The sequence below is a fragment of the Girardinichthys multiradiatus genome, chromosome X, assembly GCF_021462225.1.
Source record: "Girardinichthys multiradiatus isolate DD_20200921_A chromosome X, DD_fGirMul_XY1, whole genome shotgun sequence".
NCBI lineage: Eukaryota > Metazoa > Chordata > Actinopteri > Cyprinodontiformes > Goodeidae > Girardinichthys > Girardinichthys multiradiatus.
Window position 1 is genome coordinate 12,658,283 of NC_061817.1, and position 15,387 is coordinate 12,673,669.

The 15,387-nt window shown below is 43.5% G+C and overlaps 2 protein-coding genes across 2 annotated transcripts; both read right to left on the reverse strand.

Annotated features, from left to right (window-relative positions):
- Positions 1 to 1,253: 1,253 nt before the first annotated feature.
- LOC124862762 (DNA replication licensing factor mcm5-like) lies at positions 1,254 to 8,213 on the reverse strand. The gene is made up of 16 exons (XM_047356874.1): positions 7,930 to 8,213; positions 6,859 to 6,985; positions 6,198 to 6,326; positions 5,766 to 5,938; positions 5,523 to 5,678; positions 5,272 to 5,444; positions 4,561 to 4,732; positions 4,366 to 4,477; positions 4,140 to 4,283; positions 3,991 to 4,056; positions 3,734 to 3,910; positions 2,720 to 2,832; positions 2,506 to 2,634; positions 2,278 to 2,420; positions 2,074 to 2,201; positions 1,254 to 1,515 (listed from the first exon to the last, which is right to left on the reverse strand). The coding sequence occupies exons 1-16, from the start codon at positions 8,100 to 8,102 to the stop codon at positions 1,414 to 1,416; spliced, it is 2,217 nt and encodes a 738-aa protein (XP_047212830.1). The 5' UTR covers positions 8,103 to 8,213; the 3' UTR covers positions 1,254 to 1,413.
- Positions 8,214 to 9,890: 1,677 nt separating this feature from the next.
- LOC124862770 (2-amino-3-ketobutyrate coenzyme A ligase, mitochondrial-like) lies at positions 9,891 to 15,279 on the reverse strand. The gene is made up of 9 exons (XM_047356891.1): positions 14,977 to 15,279; positions 13,122 to 13,252; positions 12,543 to 12,644; positions 12,309 to 12,455; positions 11,954 to 12,108; positions 11,621 to 11,703; positions 10,751 to 10,922; positions 10,480 to 10,601; positions 9,891 to 10,395 (listed from the first exon to the last, which is right to left on the reverse strand). The coding sequence occupies exons 1-9, from the start codon at positions 15,194 to 15,196 to the stop codon at positions 10,244 to 10,246; spliced, it is 1,284 nt and encodes a 427-aa protein (XP_047212847.1). The 5' UTR covers positions 15,197 to 15,279; the 3' UTR covers positions 9,891 to 10,243.
- Between the last annotated feature and the right edge of the window lie 108 nt (positions 15,280 to 15,387).

A 15,387-nucleotide genomic window follows, 5' to 3' on the forward strand; every position in this document is an offset into this window, starting at 1 on the left:
CCACCACAGTAATGCGGACACTGTACCGGTTCGATGTGGTAAAGCTGTCAAATTTACAGGTCGGTCTACGTGCCTACCCTATGGGCACGAACATTCATGACTGAAAGAACAAGATCCCAGATAAAAGCGGCTGAAATGAGCTTCCTCCACAGGGTAGCCAGCACTCGAACCTTAGAGATAGTTTGAGGAGCTCCAAGTAGAACGGCTGCTTCGTCACATCGAGACGAGTCAGCTGAGGAGACTCGGACTTCTGTTCCATAGGAGGCAGTGTTCAAAAAGTCACATTAGCGGGCCTTCTCCTTGAGGAAACCGTGGCATTTTAATATTGTCCAAACCATATTTAACTTTTATTATCCTTTTTATCAAATCAGTTTTATCCCTTTTCTTGGTGTGACCGTTTGGTCAGAGAAGAGTTCCCCTCAACTAGACTGATTGGAGAGTACCAACAGTCAGTCACATTTGATTTATCAGGTCTAAAATATTTCTGCTTTATAAAGATTTTCTCATATATTTATTTTGAAGTCTTGCTATGCTTTTCTGTGTTCTACTTTGATTTGACTCATGGAGCTTAGAGCACTTTGAGAACTGAATGGTTCTGCATGTGTAACGATTTTAAATGAATGTTTTGAACCACTGCAAAACAAATCTACCTATGGGTGGATTGTGTGGCGTTAGTTTTCTGCCCCTCAGTGTTTTAAATGTTCCTTCTTCTACATGCTGCTCCCCACCCCCACCACATGGCTGGAGGCAAATTGCAAACTGGATTTCTTGAGGCCTTTTTCCACTAGGCTGTCAAGTCCAGATGTGTGGAGAACATGACTAACAGTTATATTCTCCCACCTGAGCTATGATGTCTGCAGCTCCTCCATAGCTCTTTCAGCCATGCTCTCCTTAGCTGGCCATATTTTCATTTTCAGGTGACGGGTTGAACACAAATGGACTTGATATGTTAACCAGGTGACTTCTGAAGGCAATTAATTGCATTTCATTTAAGGGTATTAAAGTAAAAGGGGCTGAATTCAAATCCATGCCATGTTTCAGATTTTTTTTGTAAAAAAGAAGTACTGCATCATTTTCCCACCACAGCACAGTAATGGACTACTCTATTTTGGTCTAGCACATGAAACCCAATTACATTCAGTGACATTTCTGGCTTATTATGAAAATATGAATACAATTCAAGGCCTATTTATATGTTCACAGGGCACTTTATGCAGACTTCATGATAATCAAGCAATCTGTGCAGCCAGAACTTGTGTATACAATTCAGTTTTTATTTGTTTAAACAGCATCTGCACCTGAACAGCGATGTTATTTTCAGAATCCATCCTCAAATATCCAGCAACCAGAACAACACAGACCAAAAGCTATTTACATAAACGACATAATGTGTGGCTGAGAGCACACTTTCCTCTACTTGACCCTGTAGAGGACCTTCCTCTGCATGCGGTGCTGCAGCTCCCCCCTCCTCAACATCAGGTGGAGAACCTTGTAGATGGCGTGCTCTGGATACTTCTGTAGAAGCGGGAGAAAAGAGTGGAGTGATGAGGATTTGCTCTCAATATTAAAAAGCAAAACACATTCATTGTGGTTTGCATATAGGAACAGTCAGATGTCACTGACGTGGGGAACAAGAACAGCCCCGGTAAAGGTTTTATTGCCTAACAAGTCCAAATTCATCAGTGACAATTGTTAGAGCGCCTGCTTTCAATACTCTGAACAGTACCATGCTTGTTTTATGATGGAAGGAGAAGTTTCTTTTCTCCTAGCATCACTCCAAAACAACCTGTTAGCAGGTAAATAGCCTCTAATTGTTGCCATGGAGACCCTGAGACGTTGCTGCAGCTTTTGCAAAACAACAAGATATAAAGTATGACATAAAACCAATTATTTCTTAGCATTAGATTTTCTCCCTTTACTGAAAGACTAATTTAAAGTTGGAGTTTGACGTTATTCCAGTGAGAGACTATACTGCTGCAATAAAATAAGGTATTTAAGTGCTTTTTACAGGACTTTACCGATGGCGTGCAATAAATGACGTTGACACATGCAGTGTCTTAGACTCAAACCGACCTGCTTGGTGAAGTCCTGCACGATGCTGTGCTCGGACACCTGGGAGCCGATGGCAAAACGTCTCTTGAGCTGCTTCTCAATGCGGGAGATCATTTCCTGGTCTTCCTGAGAGGTAAATCCCTCCACTCCTAATTAACAGCGAGAAACTGTCAAGCTTAGCAAAAAACAGCCAAATCCTATGAAAGTAAAACTCCATAACCCTACCGGAGAGGCTGCCAGACAGCGCAGCGTCCAGCGTGGACACCTGGAAGAGTCTGAGGGCCTCGTCCACCTCCTCTTCTCCAGCCACAGCCTGCAGCTTCATCTTAGCCAGAGATTCTGCGATACGGACGATGGCCTCCAGCTGCCTGTTAATAAAACGGGAGATATTACCAAATCATATCAAATATAGAGTAAAAACACAGAAAGAGCAATACTGGAAAGGAGATATACCTGATGGTGATGGGGATGGAGGGCCGCTTGTCCGTCTCCCTCTCGTGCTCCCTCGCGCCGCTCCTCATCACCACATATCTGTTTTTCAGCTTCTCAGCAGCGGCCGCCGACAGCCGAGGGCCGCATTTACTGTGGGCAAACATCCACACAAACACTTTACATCTGAGCCCATGACTGGGGGCCGTTACTCAGACATGTTGTGGGGCGCACTCACGTTCTGCCGTAGGCGATGTACTTCTTGAAAGTGGCCAGAGGAATCTCGCCCTCTACACCTTCGGTCTGCGTCTGAGCGCTCAGGTGGACGTTCATGACGTGGCGAGCCAGAGTCTGCAATCAAGGGCGGTTCTGATGTCAGACTAACATTTTTGGAAAACTGATGGCAGCTAAACCCTCCCCTCAGCATGATGCTGCTGCCAACATGCTTGACAGTTTTTGGGTTTAAAAGACTCCCCTCAACTCCTCTAAACATTGTTCTTGTCACTGTGGCCCAAGAGTTCCACCTTTGCCTTCTCTGATCAGAACATTTCTCTCCAGAAGATATCTGGCTGGTCCATGTAAGAAACAACAATTCAGTCAAGCTTGGGGCTTCACTCCAGGTTGGCACCCTCTTAATTAATGCAGATGTTGAACAGGTTTTAATGTGGACAGGGAGAGTGGTGCTCCAGTATCTTCAGGTGTTTGATATGCATGAACCCTGGTGGTTCCTGGATTGTTTCCTGGAAGTTCTGACCAGTTTTCTTTCGTTTAACAGTGACAGGTTGGGTCAGATGGTTGACAAGTTGGAACATTACGGGGTGTTCCAACAGAACAATGATCATAAACACATCAAAACTGGTGCTGGAATGGATGAAGCAGGCTAATATTAGGCTTCTGGAATGACCCCAAGCCTATGGAAAAGCTACGGACTAGGCTCTTAAAGACGGGTCTGTTCCAGGAAACCAGATAATTTAAATGTGACAAGTTGTCACATATCCAGCCCAATGATGTCAGAAACATCTGCATGCGGTTGAGATGCAACTTGATGAGATACACTTATCCAGATGTACCAGAACCAGATTCCTGTTTTTAAACATCACTGAAGTTGTTTAATAATCACCAAACCACGATTAGGCAAGGAAGAGGTGAAACATGAATAAAAACCTAGAATAATATCACGTTAATGTTGATAACGGGTGGATGTGAACTTGTGACCAGCACTGTGAAGCAGGAACCCTCCAGCACTCCTCACCATGTCTCTCTGCTGGTCATGGTGGTCCTTGATGATGAAAATCATATCGAAACGAGACAGGATGGTGGGCATGAAGTCGATGTTGTCCTCTCCCTTCGCGTCGTCCCAGCGGCCAAACACGGAGTTGGCGGCGGCGAGCACGGAGCAGCGCGAGTTCAGGGTGGTTGTGATGCCCGCCTGGGAGATGCAAAAATGTCAGGTTACCATGGTAACCACCCCAATAGCTTTTGTTTTTAACTCCCCTTTCTTATAAATACCTTAGCGATGGAGATGGTCTGCTGCTCCATGGCCTCATGGATCGCCACTCTGTCGTCTTCTCTCATCTGAGCAACAAAAACACAGATTTCACTAAGCTTCTGGAGCAAAATAAGAAACGCACCACTCCAGCCACTTGGTTCCATCTTACCTTGTCAAACTCATCAATGCAAACAACTCCACCATCTGCCAGGACCATGGCTCCTCCCTCCATGATGAATCCACGGGTGGTTGGATCCCTCAGCACCGAGGCAGTCAGCCCAGCAGCACTGCTGCCTTTACCTGATGTATAAACCTGTAGGCCACAGACGAATGACTGAGTATTACATCACTTAATGTTAATGATTCTACTGCAGCTCTGCAGAAAGATTAAGTACCCCGATTGGCGCACATCTCTCCACGAACTTCAGCAACTGAGACTTGGCTGTTCCAGGATCTCCGAGCATCAGCAAATTGATGTCGCCCCTACGAGTCAGACCGTCCGGCAGCCTAAAGGACACACATCACAATGGTAACCAAACACGTAAATCTGGACCCTGTGGCTAGAGCGAGGACAGAAACTGGCTTCCCACCTCTTTCTCGAACCTCCGAACAGCAGACAGGTGATGGCCTTCTTCAGGTCGTCGCTGCCGTAGATGGAAGGAGCCAAGGAGCTCGCCAGAGAGTTGTAGATTTTAGGCGAAGCAGCGAGCGCTCGGAGCTCCTCTTCCTCCTGAGGAGACACCGATCCAGTGGCACCACGACCTGGAACACACGGAACGAGGAAGGAAAAAAATTAAACATGACTAGAAAGATGTGGTATGCCTCCATGTGAGCAGATGAATGCATAAACTCATCCAAAGCATTTTAAAACCCTCTAACTTTAAGGTCAATTATAACCATAAGTGTATTTTATTGGGATTTAATGTGAGACGAACACAAAGTAGCACAAAATTCTAAAGTGAAAAGAGAATGATGCAACTTTTTAAATACAATTTCTACAATGCTTTGCAAAGTGTATGCATTTGTAGTAAGCCCAATTTACAGCAATACCTCTTAGCAGCAACTCAGTCAGGGCAGGGATAAGGTTATGAGGATGATTAAACTATATTTATGATAGAAAATATGATCCTGAGCTCTTAACACTCCAGGTATCTATCATGGAAGGAGAGATTTCTTGCTATCATCTATCACCTTGTCTTTATAAAACCGTCTTTTCTTGTCCTGCCCCTTAGACAACTATGCCCTCCTGTGTTTTCGTCTATCACATAAAAACCTGTAAAGAAAGAAGGTGGTGCACTTGCCTGCTCCCTCTGTATCCACCTGAATGCCGACCACTCGCAGGTAGGATGAGCGAATCCCTACGCCGATACCCTTCTCTCTGCCTGCTTTGGACTTCGCAGCTGCCACCTTTTTGATCGAGTAGATCCCCACGATGGTCACCCTGTTGCCGGGCACCACACGGTCACACAGATACCTGGGAGAAGAGGGGGTTGAACCTGTGTTAGCAGAAAACACCACCGTGGATCTACCTGCTTCAAAGAGCCCCTCCTACCTGTCACAGTAAAGCTGGAGGTGACGGGGCATCTCTCCATGGGGCACAGCGTCCGGGGACTCCTGCAGACGGAGCGTCTGGAAGTCCACGCAAATGCAGCGGTCCGGGATGATGAAGTAGGGGTCCATGGGACACTTCACCCTAGCGGCATTCTCGCTGAGCGGCAAAAGTTCCAACAGGTCAGAGTTGCCATTGTTTACTAAAACCTGGCTGGAGGAGTTGACCCCTCTCGCTCACACTCACCTGTTGCACTTGCGTGGCAGAGCATATCCCTGCAGGCCCGGAGGGAGGGGGATGTTGTTGAGGACATTGCGGCAGCCGCGACACTGCAGGCACACCTTGGTGGCTTTCGCCTTGACTGCTGTGGCCGAGATGATGATGCCGTGCACCTTCACCAGACGAGACACCTGCTCCGACTGATACAGGAGTAAAGTCCTCATTAAAACGACTGATGTCACGGTTGTAATGCAGCTCTTAGTGACATAGTTGCTAAAACAGAGAACTTATAAATAGCAAGTCATAATTACAAAAAATCTCTACACTGTGAATTGTGCAAACTCGACACATTTGATATTTGCTTTAACTTTTGAATCTTGCGAGAATCCAGAACATTTCGTTTTTTTTTTTGGTTTTTTTTTTTAAATCAAGCTAAAGATCAAGACGAAAAGCAGGTACCTTGAGGCTGCGAATGGAAGCATGATGGGCGTCACTCTTCAGCATGACCTGGATGTCCTGCACGGTCTCCTCGCCCAGGGGCCGGGGACGGGTCACCTCATCGGCTACTTCTTTAGCAGCTTCTTCCAGCTGCGATTTAAAAATCGGTTAATGATAGAAGAAGGAAATCATTGTGATAGAAAACAAAAAGAGAACTAGAAAACTGTCGAAGCCGTCTCTGCTTCCCCGGGTCCGTTGATTTGGGTACAGGTTTCAAAAGAGTGAAATAAACACAAAGTACAATCAGCTTATGTTCGCCTCTGCAGAGTGAGAGAAAGGCGCTCCAGTGAAAACCTATGAGCCCAACTCTACTGTCCTCTGTTTTCCAGCTAGTTTTATTCAGTCTTAAGGGTGTGTTCAACATATACATATATCATGTCACTCATGTATATAGCATAACATTTCCTTAGGCCCAAATAAGGAGTGCTTCTGGTTACTTTCTTCTGGCAAACTCATCTTCCCATCTCTTTCATCCTCCATCTATTTACGACCTTGCCCTCTCTCTACTCTTTCTCCCTTGTCATTCACTAATTTATGACGTTGCACTTTCTATGCCTCTCACTCCCCTATATCTGCACCTTCCAGTTACACACATAGATAGTTTATATTCTACAGAACTCACCAAGGGAAGGTTCTCAGTGGGCAGCTTGTAGAGGCAGTCCGACAAGTCTTCATCGAAGCTGGCAAGGTCCTCCATCTCCACCTCCACGCAGTACTCCCCCAAGGTGTAATGCCGCTTCAGCTCATCTCTGATTTAAATGAGTTACATGAGAAATGAATATAACACTTATTATTTCTGTTTCAAAGCAGGGTTTCTATCTGGGTTCATCACAACCCTTCCATTGCAGCTCTCCCTGTACGTTTAGAGTCTTTGTCATGAAGGAGAATGAACCTCTGCCTCTGGTTTTTTCAGCCTCCAACAGGTTTTCTACCAATATTGCCCTGTTTTTTTGCTCCATCCATCCATCCATCATCCCATTAACTCATGTTCCTGCTGAAGCAATGAATCCCCACGGCATGATGCTGCCATCGCCATGCGGTAACAGTGGGAATGGTCAATGAGATGTTCAAAGCTTGGGTTTATAATATAGCCCTACTTTAAAACTTTAGATTTCTACTCTATTTAGTGTGTTCTAATTTAAGGGTACGACAGTAAAGGGGACTCAATACAAGTGCACACCATACTTTTTATAAATTTTATAAACTTTTTATAAATATTTGCAAAAGGCTAGCTCCATCCTTCTCCCCATAAACTGACCACTTCCCCTCCCCATTCTAAAGAAAAGCATTCCCACAGCATGATACTGCCACCACCACGTTTCACTGTAGGGATGATGTGTTCAGGGCAATGTGTAGCGTTAGTTGTTCACAGGGTTCTGCATGTAGACCAGAAAGTTGCAGTTCATCTAACATGGCCCCATGCTGTGTCCCTTACCTTACCTTACATGGCTCCTAGCACATTTTAAACAGGACTTCTTAAAGAGATCTTTTAAAAACAGCTTTCTTATCGCTACACCTTCATGAAGTCCAGATTTATGGACTGCACAATTATTCTGCAAAACTAGCCACTGCTGAAGTGGATCAACAACAGATTGAAAACACGACGCAATATATATATATATATATTTTTTTTGTTTTTTGTTACACGAACCGGTATTTCTCCCTCTCTGTATACTACATCGACGTTACTTACCTGTATTTATATGTAAAACCGGTGCGGTCGGTTCCCACTCGGAACTGGCGCAGAAACTCTCGGAACCTTTTCTTGATCTGGATGCGCTTCTGTCCGCCTTCGTCCCCGCCGGGAGCATCTCCACCTCCGAAGCTGTCGCTGTAGTACACTCCGGGGTCGTCAAAGCCAGACATAATGCAGGGAGCTGGATGGACGCAGCGGCGCGAATAAAAATCCGGAGAGAAGAAGGTAGCTTTCCTTTGACAAAGAAAAACCGAGGCGTCTAACTAGCGGTGACAAAGCTGCACAGATGGTACGTTTCGCGGGAAAAACACTGGGTAATTTCCTGTCTGCTTTCCCGCGAACGTCCTTCGCTGACGTACTTCTGCTGTCTGCTGATTGGTGAAACCAAACATCGGCTCCTTCTATTGGTGAAAAAAGCTTACAGGTAGGCGCGTCATAAGGAGGGAGGTAGGGCTTAACAGAAGGATGGCGCGAAAAAGACAACGTGGGGAGGGGCTACAGAGCAACACGTGGTGACTGGGGTCAAATGAAAAGCTGTTTTCATTTATTAAGTTTGGAGCTTTTTAGGGAGATATGTTTGTCATGATCAAAGTAAAATGATTTTGCCTCATGTATGTTTTTAAAACCACTTGAAGGTTTTACAGTATAACCCATTCTGTGTAAATTCAAGATGTGCAATTACTGTTTGAATAATATTGCTAAAAGTATTGGGTCAGACAACCAAATCAATGTATTCCGGTGTTAAAATCACTTTCATGGCTGCAGGTGTATAAGGTTTGGCGTGGAGAAACTTGACTGGACTGCACAGAGACCTGCCAATAGTTTTAAGACTGACAGAAATGTAGTTTTTCACAAACGTTACTGGTTCAGTGTTTTTGTGAAAGGATTTTTTATTAAGAAACACTGTTGGTTTTTGATGTGGTCGATATGACTCAGTCCAGGGTGGCATTCAGCTGGGGGATGCAGGAACAACCAGTCAAATGTTGCAACCAAAGTGAATTTTCTATTGCTACTCTGAATGTCCAGTCGATTACAAGAGGGTGCGCTCCCCTTGTGTTGTGCAGAGTGTAAGCCCTATAAACAACATTTAAACAAATACCACAACTTTCTAAGTAGATTAAAGCTGGAATCTGATTTGTAGCTTTTTATTGATGCTAAACTAAAGGGCAATTTCACAGATTTCTACAGAATGTGGAATATGTTTCATCAGTTTTCTCAAAATCGTAAGACTGGTTAAATCTGAATTACATTATTCTACACTGAACATTCAATATCCAGGCATTGATAAAACCTTTAAGAAACAAATTGTTTTTGTTCTTTAAAAATTTGTTCTTTAAAAGATTTGTTTTTTTCCAATGAACACAATATCATGTATTGTCTCATGAGCTGAATGGATTGTTAAACTCTGCTTTATTTGCAGTTATTAAGGTGGGGTTTGGTGTACAAGGAGGGGCCCATCTGGGTGTCATTCATACAAACCCTCTGCTGTTTAGAAACACATGGAAGTTTATGAAAAGTTAGGTCTAAATTGGGATTTATTGGAGAAAACAACTTCACTCCAGTCCCCTGGGGTCCAATCCATACCTCCTGCAAAATGTCATTCTATCCTTGATCTTCCTCTTGGAAACATGTGGCTCTTACCGCTGCCTTATCTGCCACCAGGCCAGTTTTCAAAGGTCTCCATCCAACTGTGCAAACAAAAATACTGCCTGCTAGCTCTGTACTGGTGGCAACGTAATCCCTAGACATATCTAAACCTTTCCATGGCAACCCAGACTCAATACAAATGTCCACAATTAAAAATGAAAGCAGTAAAGTTTCTAAAAACAGGATCTGTGTCGGTCTCAAAATATTTGTCCCTAGCTGAATATTTTACATTTGGCTTACATACAGATACGTTTAATCAGACTGTATGAATGGTAAAATTTCCTCTACCTAAAAAAAAAAATGTACAGCTATTTAATATCCAAAAGATAAGTTTATTATATTAGTCAAGGCAACACTAAACCGGTCAAAATAGCTCCAGCAATCATTTTCAATCACATTCATGGACTGAGGAGAAACATTCTTTCTCCTATAAGACGTAGTGCAGGAGTAATTTAATTTTTAGCCCTTTTTGTCTTCAAATATAATCACCTACACTCCAGCAAAATTACTTTATTCATCTACGAAAACAGAAAAACAACATTCATTTTAAATTGACCTATGAGCCTAAAATTTCAGTCATCATTATTCATCAGTAACAACCAGTGTCATCCATAAGGCCGAGCAGTTTGCTGATGTCTCCCGATTCTTGCGTCTCTTCCTCCTTTCAGGAGATGACTCCGTGCTTCCTGCCCGTCTGGATGAAAGCGTCCAGGCAGCGATCGATGTCGCTGTCGGTGTGGGCTGCTGAAATCTGAACCCGGATTCTGGCTTTGCCCTTTGGCACGACTGGGTAGGAGAATCCAATCACATAGATTCCTGTGGAAGGAGGAAGATGGGTCGTCAGCTGAGGTTCTACGTAATATCAACCCCTGTGGTGTCACCTCAGGTACAGCATCTCACCATGCTTCAGCATGTCATCGGCCATCAGAGAGGCCAAACGTGCATCGCCGAGCATCACGGGACAAATGGGATGTGACGAGCCTGAGATGGTGAAGCCAGCCTGCGTCATCTTGTTCCGGAACCTGATTGGACGATGTTTAGAGTAGATTTAGAGCACCAATCACATGTCTCATGATTGCAATGTTTGTTCTCCATGAAAGCAACAAATATAAATCACTAAAGGAAGAGTTGTTATATTCTACATGCCACACCTTCCATAGGGCAAACGCACCTCATGGTTTTAGCCGTCATGCTCTGTGCGATCTCATTGGAGGCGAGCAGTAGCTCCACAGCCCGGGTCGCACAACCCACCACAGGAGGTGGGAGGGCGTTGGAGAACAGGTAAGGCCGCGAGCGCTGCCTGAGCAGGTCAATGAGAGGCTTTGGACCAACTGTGTAACCACCTGGGAGTAAAGGCATATTAGAGACTGCTATAGCTTTAGAAGGTGGGGGTGGGTAAATAGCCTATAGATATCATGACCACTGATGGAGAAACACAGTTAGCAGCTAAAAACAAGAAGGTGAAGACCTGCTAAAATGCAGGTCTTTAAACTTCAGCTTACACTTTCTAATATTAGAACTACATCCATAAGCTGGCCAAACACTGCTGCAAATCTGGTAGACAGCGGCTTGCAAAAGTATTCAAGTCTTGTGCAGCATACAGAGTTTTCAGCCAGTATTTAGTTCCATACATCTTCCCATCAACTGTGATCAGCTTCCCTGTTCCTCCTAACATATGTTGACGGTGTTCGCTTCAACTGAAACCTGGACTTCTCATGGCTTTCTTTAAAAACTGGAGTTCCTTCATAAAGGCCCGATATGTAGAGTTATTTGTAGATTGATGTTGCCAGATTCTACCCCCTGAGCTGTGAATCTCTGCAGCTCATCCAGAGTTACCATGGGCAGTTTGGCTGTTACTCTGATAACTGCTCTCCTTGCCCAGCCTGTCAGGTGGACGGCCATATCTTGGGAGGTTTGTGGCTGCGGCATTCTCTTTCCATTTTTGGATGGTGGACTGAACATATTTAAATGAAACATCCCATTCTTGTATCGAAGCACTGCTAAGAAGTGAGTGACTATTCCTGTGCTGGAGTGGACGTACCTGCTGCTCCTCCCAAGGCTTTTCCCAGAGTGGAGTTCACAATCTGAACTCTGTCCATCACTCCCAGGAGCTCATCTGTTCCTCTGCACATTGGAAGACACAGAGGTTTAGTCAGCTTTCAGTTAGAATAAAAAAAAAAAAACTACTTTAAAAGAACAATCAGACACAGCGGTGTTGATCAAATTCAAAATATTTCTGATTTCCAACTTTCTCTGCTTCCAAACAGAGTAATCCATGATTCCAAATATCCTTGTATTAAATGTTCAAATCTAGAACGGAGTTGCATGTCACAATAGAAAAAAGTTAGGCTTTTACTGTATTTTACTTCCTCACCTGCCCCGAGGCCCCAGGAAACCTGTGGCGTGACATTCATCTATGAACACCATGGCTCCGTACTGTTCGGCGAGGTCGCAGATTCCTCGCAGGGGAGCAACGTCTCCATCCATGGAGAAGACTCCATCTGTCACCACGAGGCGCATTCGAGAAGACTGAAGAGGGAAAAACCCACATGTGATGGGGCTCGCAACCCAACAGGATCAACAGTAGTTAAAAATGAGAACACAAGAAATCTCTGCATCAACCTATCATTGAGCTTAGAGTGGCATCAGCGGTCTCCAGCAAGGCTGAAAGGTAGAAACGTTTTAAAGGGCCATTGCAACAACAAAAAAAGTGTCTCTTTAGCACACACCTGAGCCTCTCTGAGTTTCTCCTCCAGGTCTTTGAGGTCCATGTGTTTGTAGCGCAGCCTCTTTGCCCGGCACAGGCGAATCCCGTCGATGATGGAGGCATGGTTGAGCTCATCTGACAGCACGGCGTCATCTGGGCCCAACAGGACCTGCAAAAGGTTACTTCATGCTTTACTGGTGTCACAGAGATTGCTTTTCTTTTGTGCTGGGGCAACAGAGAGTAAATGTAGATGTACCTCAAACAACCCGGCGTTAGCGTCAAAACAGCTGGCGTAGAGGATGCAGTCCTCCCTCTCATGAAACTCTGCCAGCTTCTGCTCCAGATTTTTGTGAAGATCCTTAAAAAGGGAAAAAAATGAAACCCTTCCAGTCTTACAGCAACTCGCAGAAGTAACCGTAACAACCACAAGCAGGATTGCATCTTAATGGGATTTTATTTGATAGACCAATTTAAAATAATGCATAATTGTTGAGTGGAGGTTTTTTAAAACAAATAAAATCTGCAAGGAAGAATGTGTTTGTATTCAGTCAGTTTACTCCCCCGAAATAAACGTGTGCACAACACCCAAAAAACACACAGTGCCTGGAGTGAAACATGGTAGTGGCAGCAATATGCTGACGGGATACTTTTTTATGCTGATTGAGGCTTAATACAGGGCAATTTCCCCCCATTTCACAATCATGCAAAGTTTTATGTTCATTCTATCAATAAATCCCAGTAAAATACACAGAAGTTTGGGGATATGAAAACTTTTGCGCGGGACTACATGCATTTAGCAGTTTACATGCTCTGAGCACATCAACCACCACCATACCTGCGTCCCACAGATGAATCTGACAGAGCTCAGTCCAGCACCATGCGTCTTCAGGGCATCTATTCCCGCCTGGACTACCTCAGGGTGACTGGACAGGCCGAGGTAGTTGTTGGCGCAGAAATTCAGTATACCTGAAACGCAGCATTTTTCAGATCAAGAAGAAAATACTTATTTTATTTAAAAGGTAGATTATAAATAAAATAATGAATTACTTTCACCTGCAGTAAGACAATAAACATTGTGACCAAGTCCTGAAATAAGAACGAAGAGTACAGCACAAACAATCCAGGAAGTATTTACACATGGTCAGTTTTGCACATGACAGGTCATGACCTAAAGCAAGTGGGGGCATTCATAAATCAGCAGTGTCAATGTATGGAAAGGGTTGCTGCTGAAATGTCAACAACTCAACAGAGGATCTGCTTGGCTTGCAGGACTGTAACAAGGTAGAGATTACAGCTTCCGCCATGCAGATCTATGTTAGGTTTGTAGCATATTTTATTTTCACTGAGCGGTTAAAACTGCTCAGTGTAAGTATGGTTTCAAAACTAAGCATTAACTGGTGTAAATCAACTAAATACATTTTACAGTAAATCAGAGATAAACTGTACTGTTTGAAGTAAAAGGAAAATTCAACTGCAGGACCCAGCGTTGCAAATACTGCAGAATTAAACAAGTTTACATGAAAATTTCAAAAAATTGCACAGTAACATAAAAATAGCAGCCTTAAGGCCCAATATATACAGTTTATCTGCGAAAAAAAGTTGATTTGGGGTTTAGTTCCACTTCAAACTATGGTGTATCAGTTCATTTTTTGTTGTAGTTCAGCATGAATTATGGACAAAGATTTTCCACTCTATTCCCTTTTATTTTGGCTCTGATCCTCTTCTGGATCGGTCTACTCCTTGAAAATATACCAGATAATGACTCTATATCAAATCAGAAAAACTAAAAGTAACCTTCCACTGGTAGACATTATTCATTGGAGACATATATCCATACTTCCTTAAGGAAAATAAACAAAAATTAATTTATTACCTAGAAAAGTCAGGTACAAAGTGATCAAAAAATCTGATCCCAACGCAATTCAGTCTATAAATGCCCTGGAAAACTGCAGCCAACAATTAAGTGTTAACATTATATTTAACATATGTGGGGTTTTTCTTGTTTTTTACCAATGGTACCAATTGGCAAAATGACCAACCCCTTGATTTTTGTGCCTCTTGTGATGTCATCAGCTCAGATACACATGAAGCATAATTAGCATTTTTTCCATTTGTTGTGTTTTTTTTATTACAATCTATTTGTGTTTTTAGTATGTGTGTATTTGTTGATGAAAAAAAAAAAACAACAGTATCTGGCATTAACAGCATCTTTCGGTTTTATTCTCTTTCTCTTATAGAAAATTAACACATTGAACTGTTTATATCTGAAAGTCTACAGTTTACATTGAATAAGACTTTACAGTTGATGAGAGCAAATGTTTTATTTTTTGTGCAGTGTTCTGTGGTATGTAGCAATGTTCAGATGCACAATTTAGGGCTTCTTGCATGGAAATGCAAAGACTGAAATATTTGTATCTTTTGATTTGCTCTTTGTCTTTTATTCATGTTTTATCTTAATTCCGTTTTTGATCTTAGTATTCTGCGGAGCCCTTTGAGATTTTTATGTGGAAAGTGCTATAAAAATAAACTTAACTGAACCAGAAGTAGTGCTCATGCTGTTGTGCAATCATGAATCCTTTGCCTAAATAAACGCATTAAAAATCTACCTTTCACAATAAGTAAAGTCTCCTTCACTGATCCACGTTTTTAAGGTTCCTTAACTGGGAATTCTGTGACGAACAAGAACTCACTCTCACGGCTGCCTTCCACGTTGATCAGCGGACCCTGCTTGGAGGTAATGATCCTCTCCGCCTTCCACGTCCCCGCGGCTCGGATCGTGTCCAGTTCGTGGTCCAGGACAGCTTTGGCCTCAGCGACAGCCGCGTAGCTCCGTTTCAGGTTCGGTTCCGATGACGCCAGCAGGCCCCGGGCCGGTTTAATTAAACTCCGAACGACTTTACTGAGAGACATGTCGCCGTAATGACTCTTTAACGTCACGCTGCACTCCTGCTGAGAGCCGACACTATAACAGCCAGGAGCGATTGCGTCACCTAATGCTAATGGCTGTATCTGTTTTTGGCCAATCATATTTCAGGAAATTGTAGCAGGTGGGTCCTTTCGTCCAATCTCTCTCTGTCTCTATAGTATGTCTTGTTTTCTCC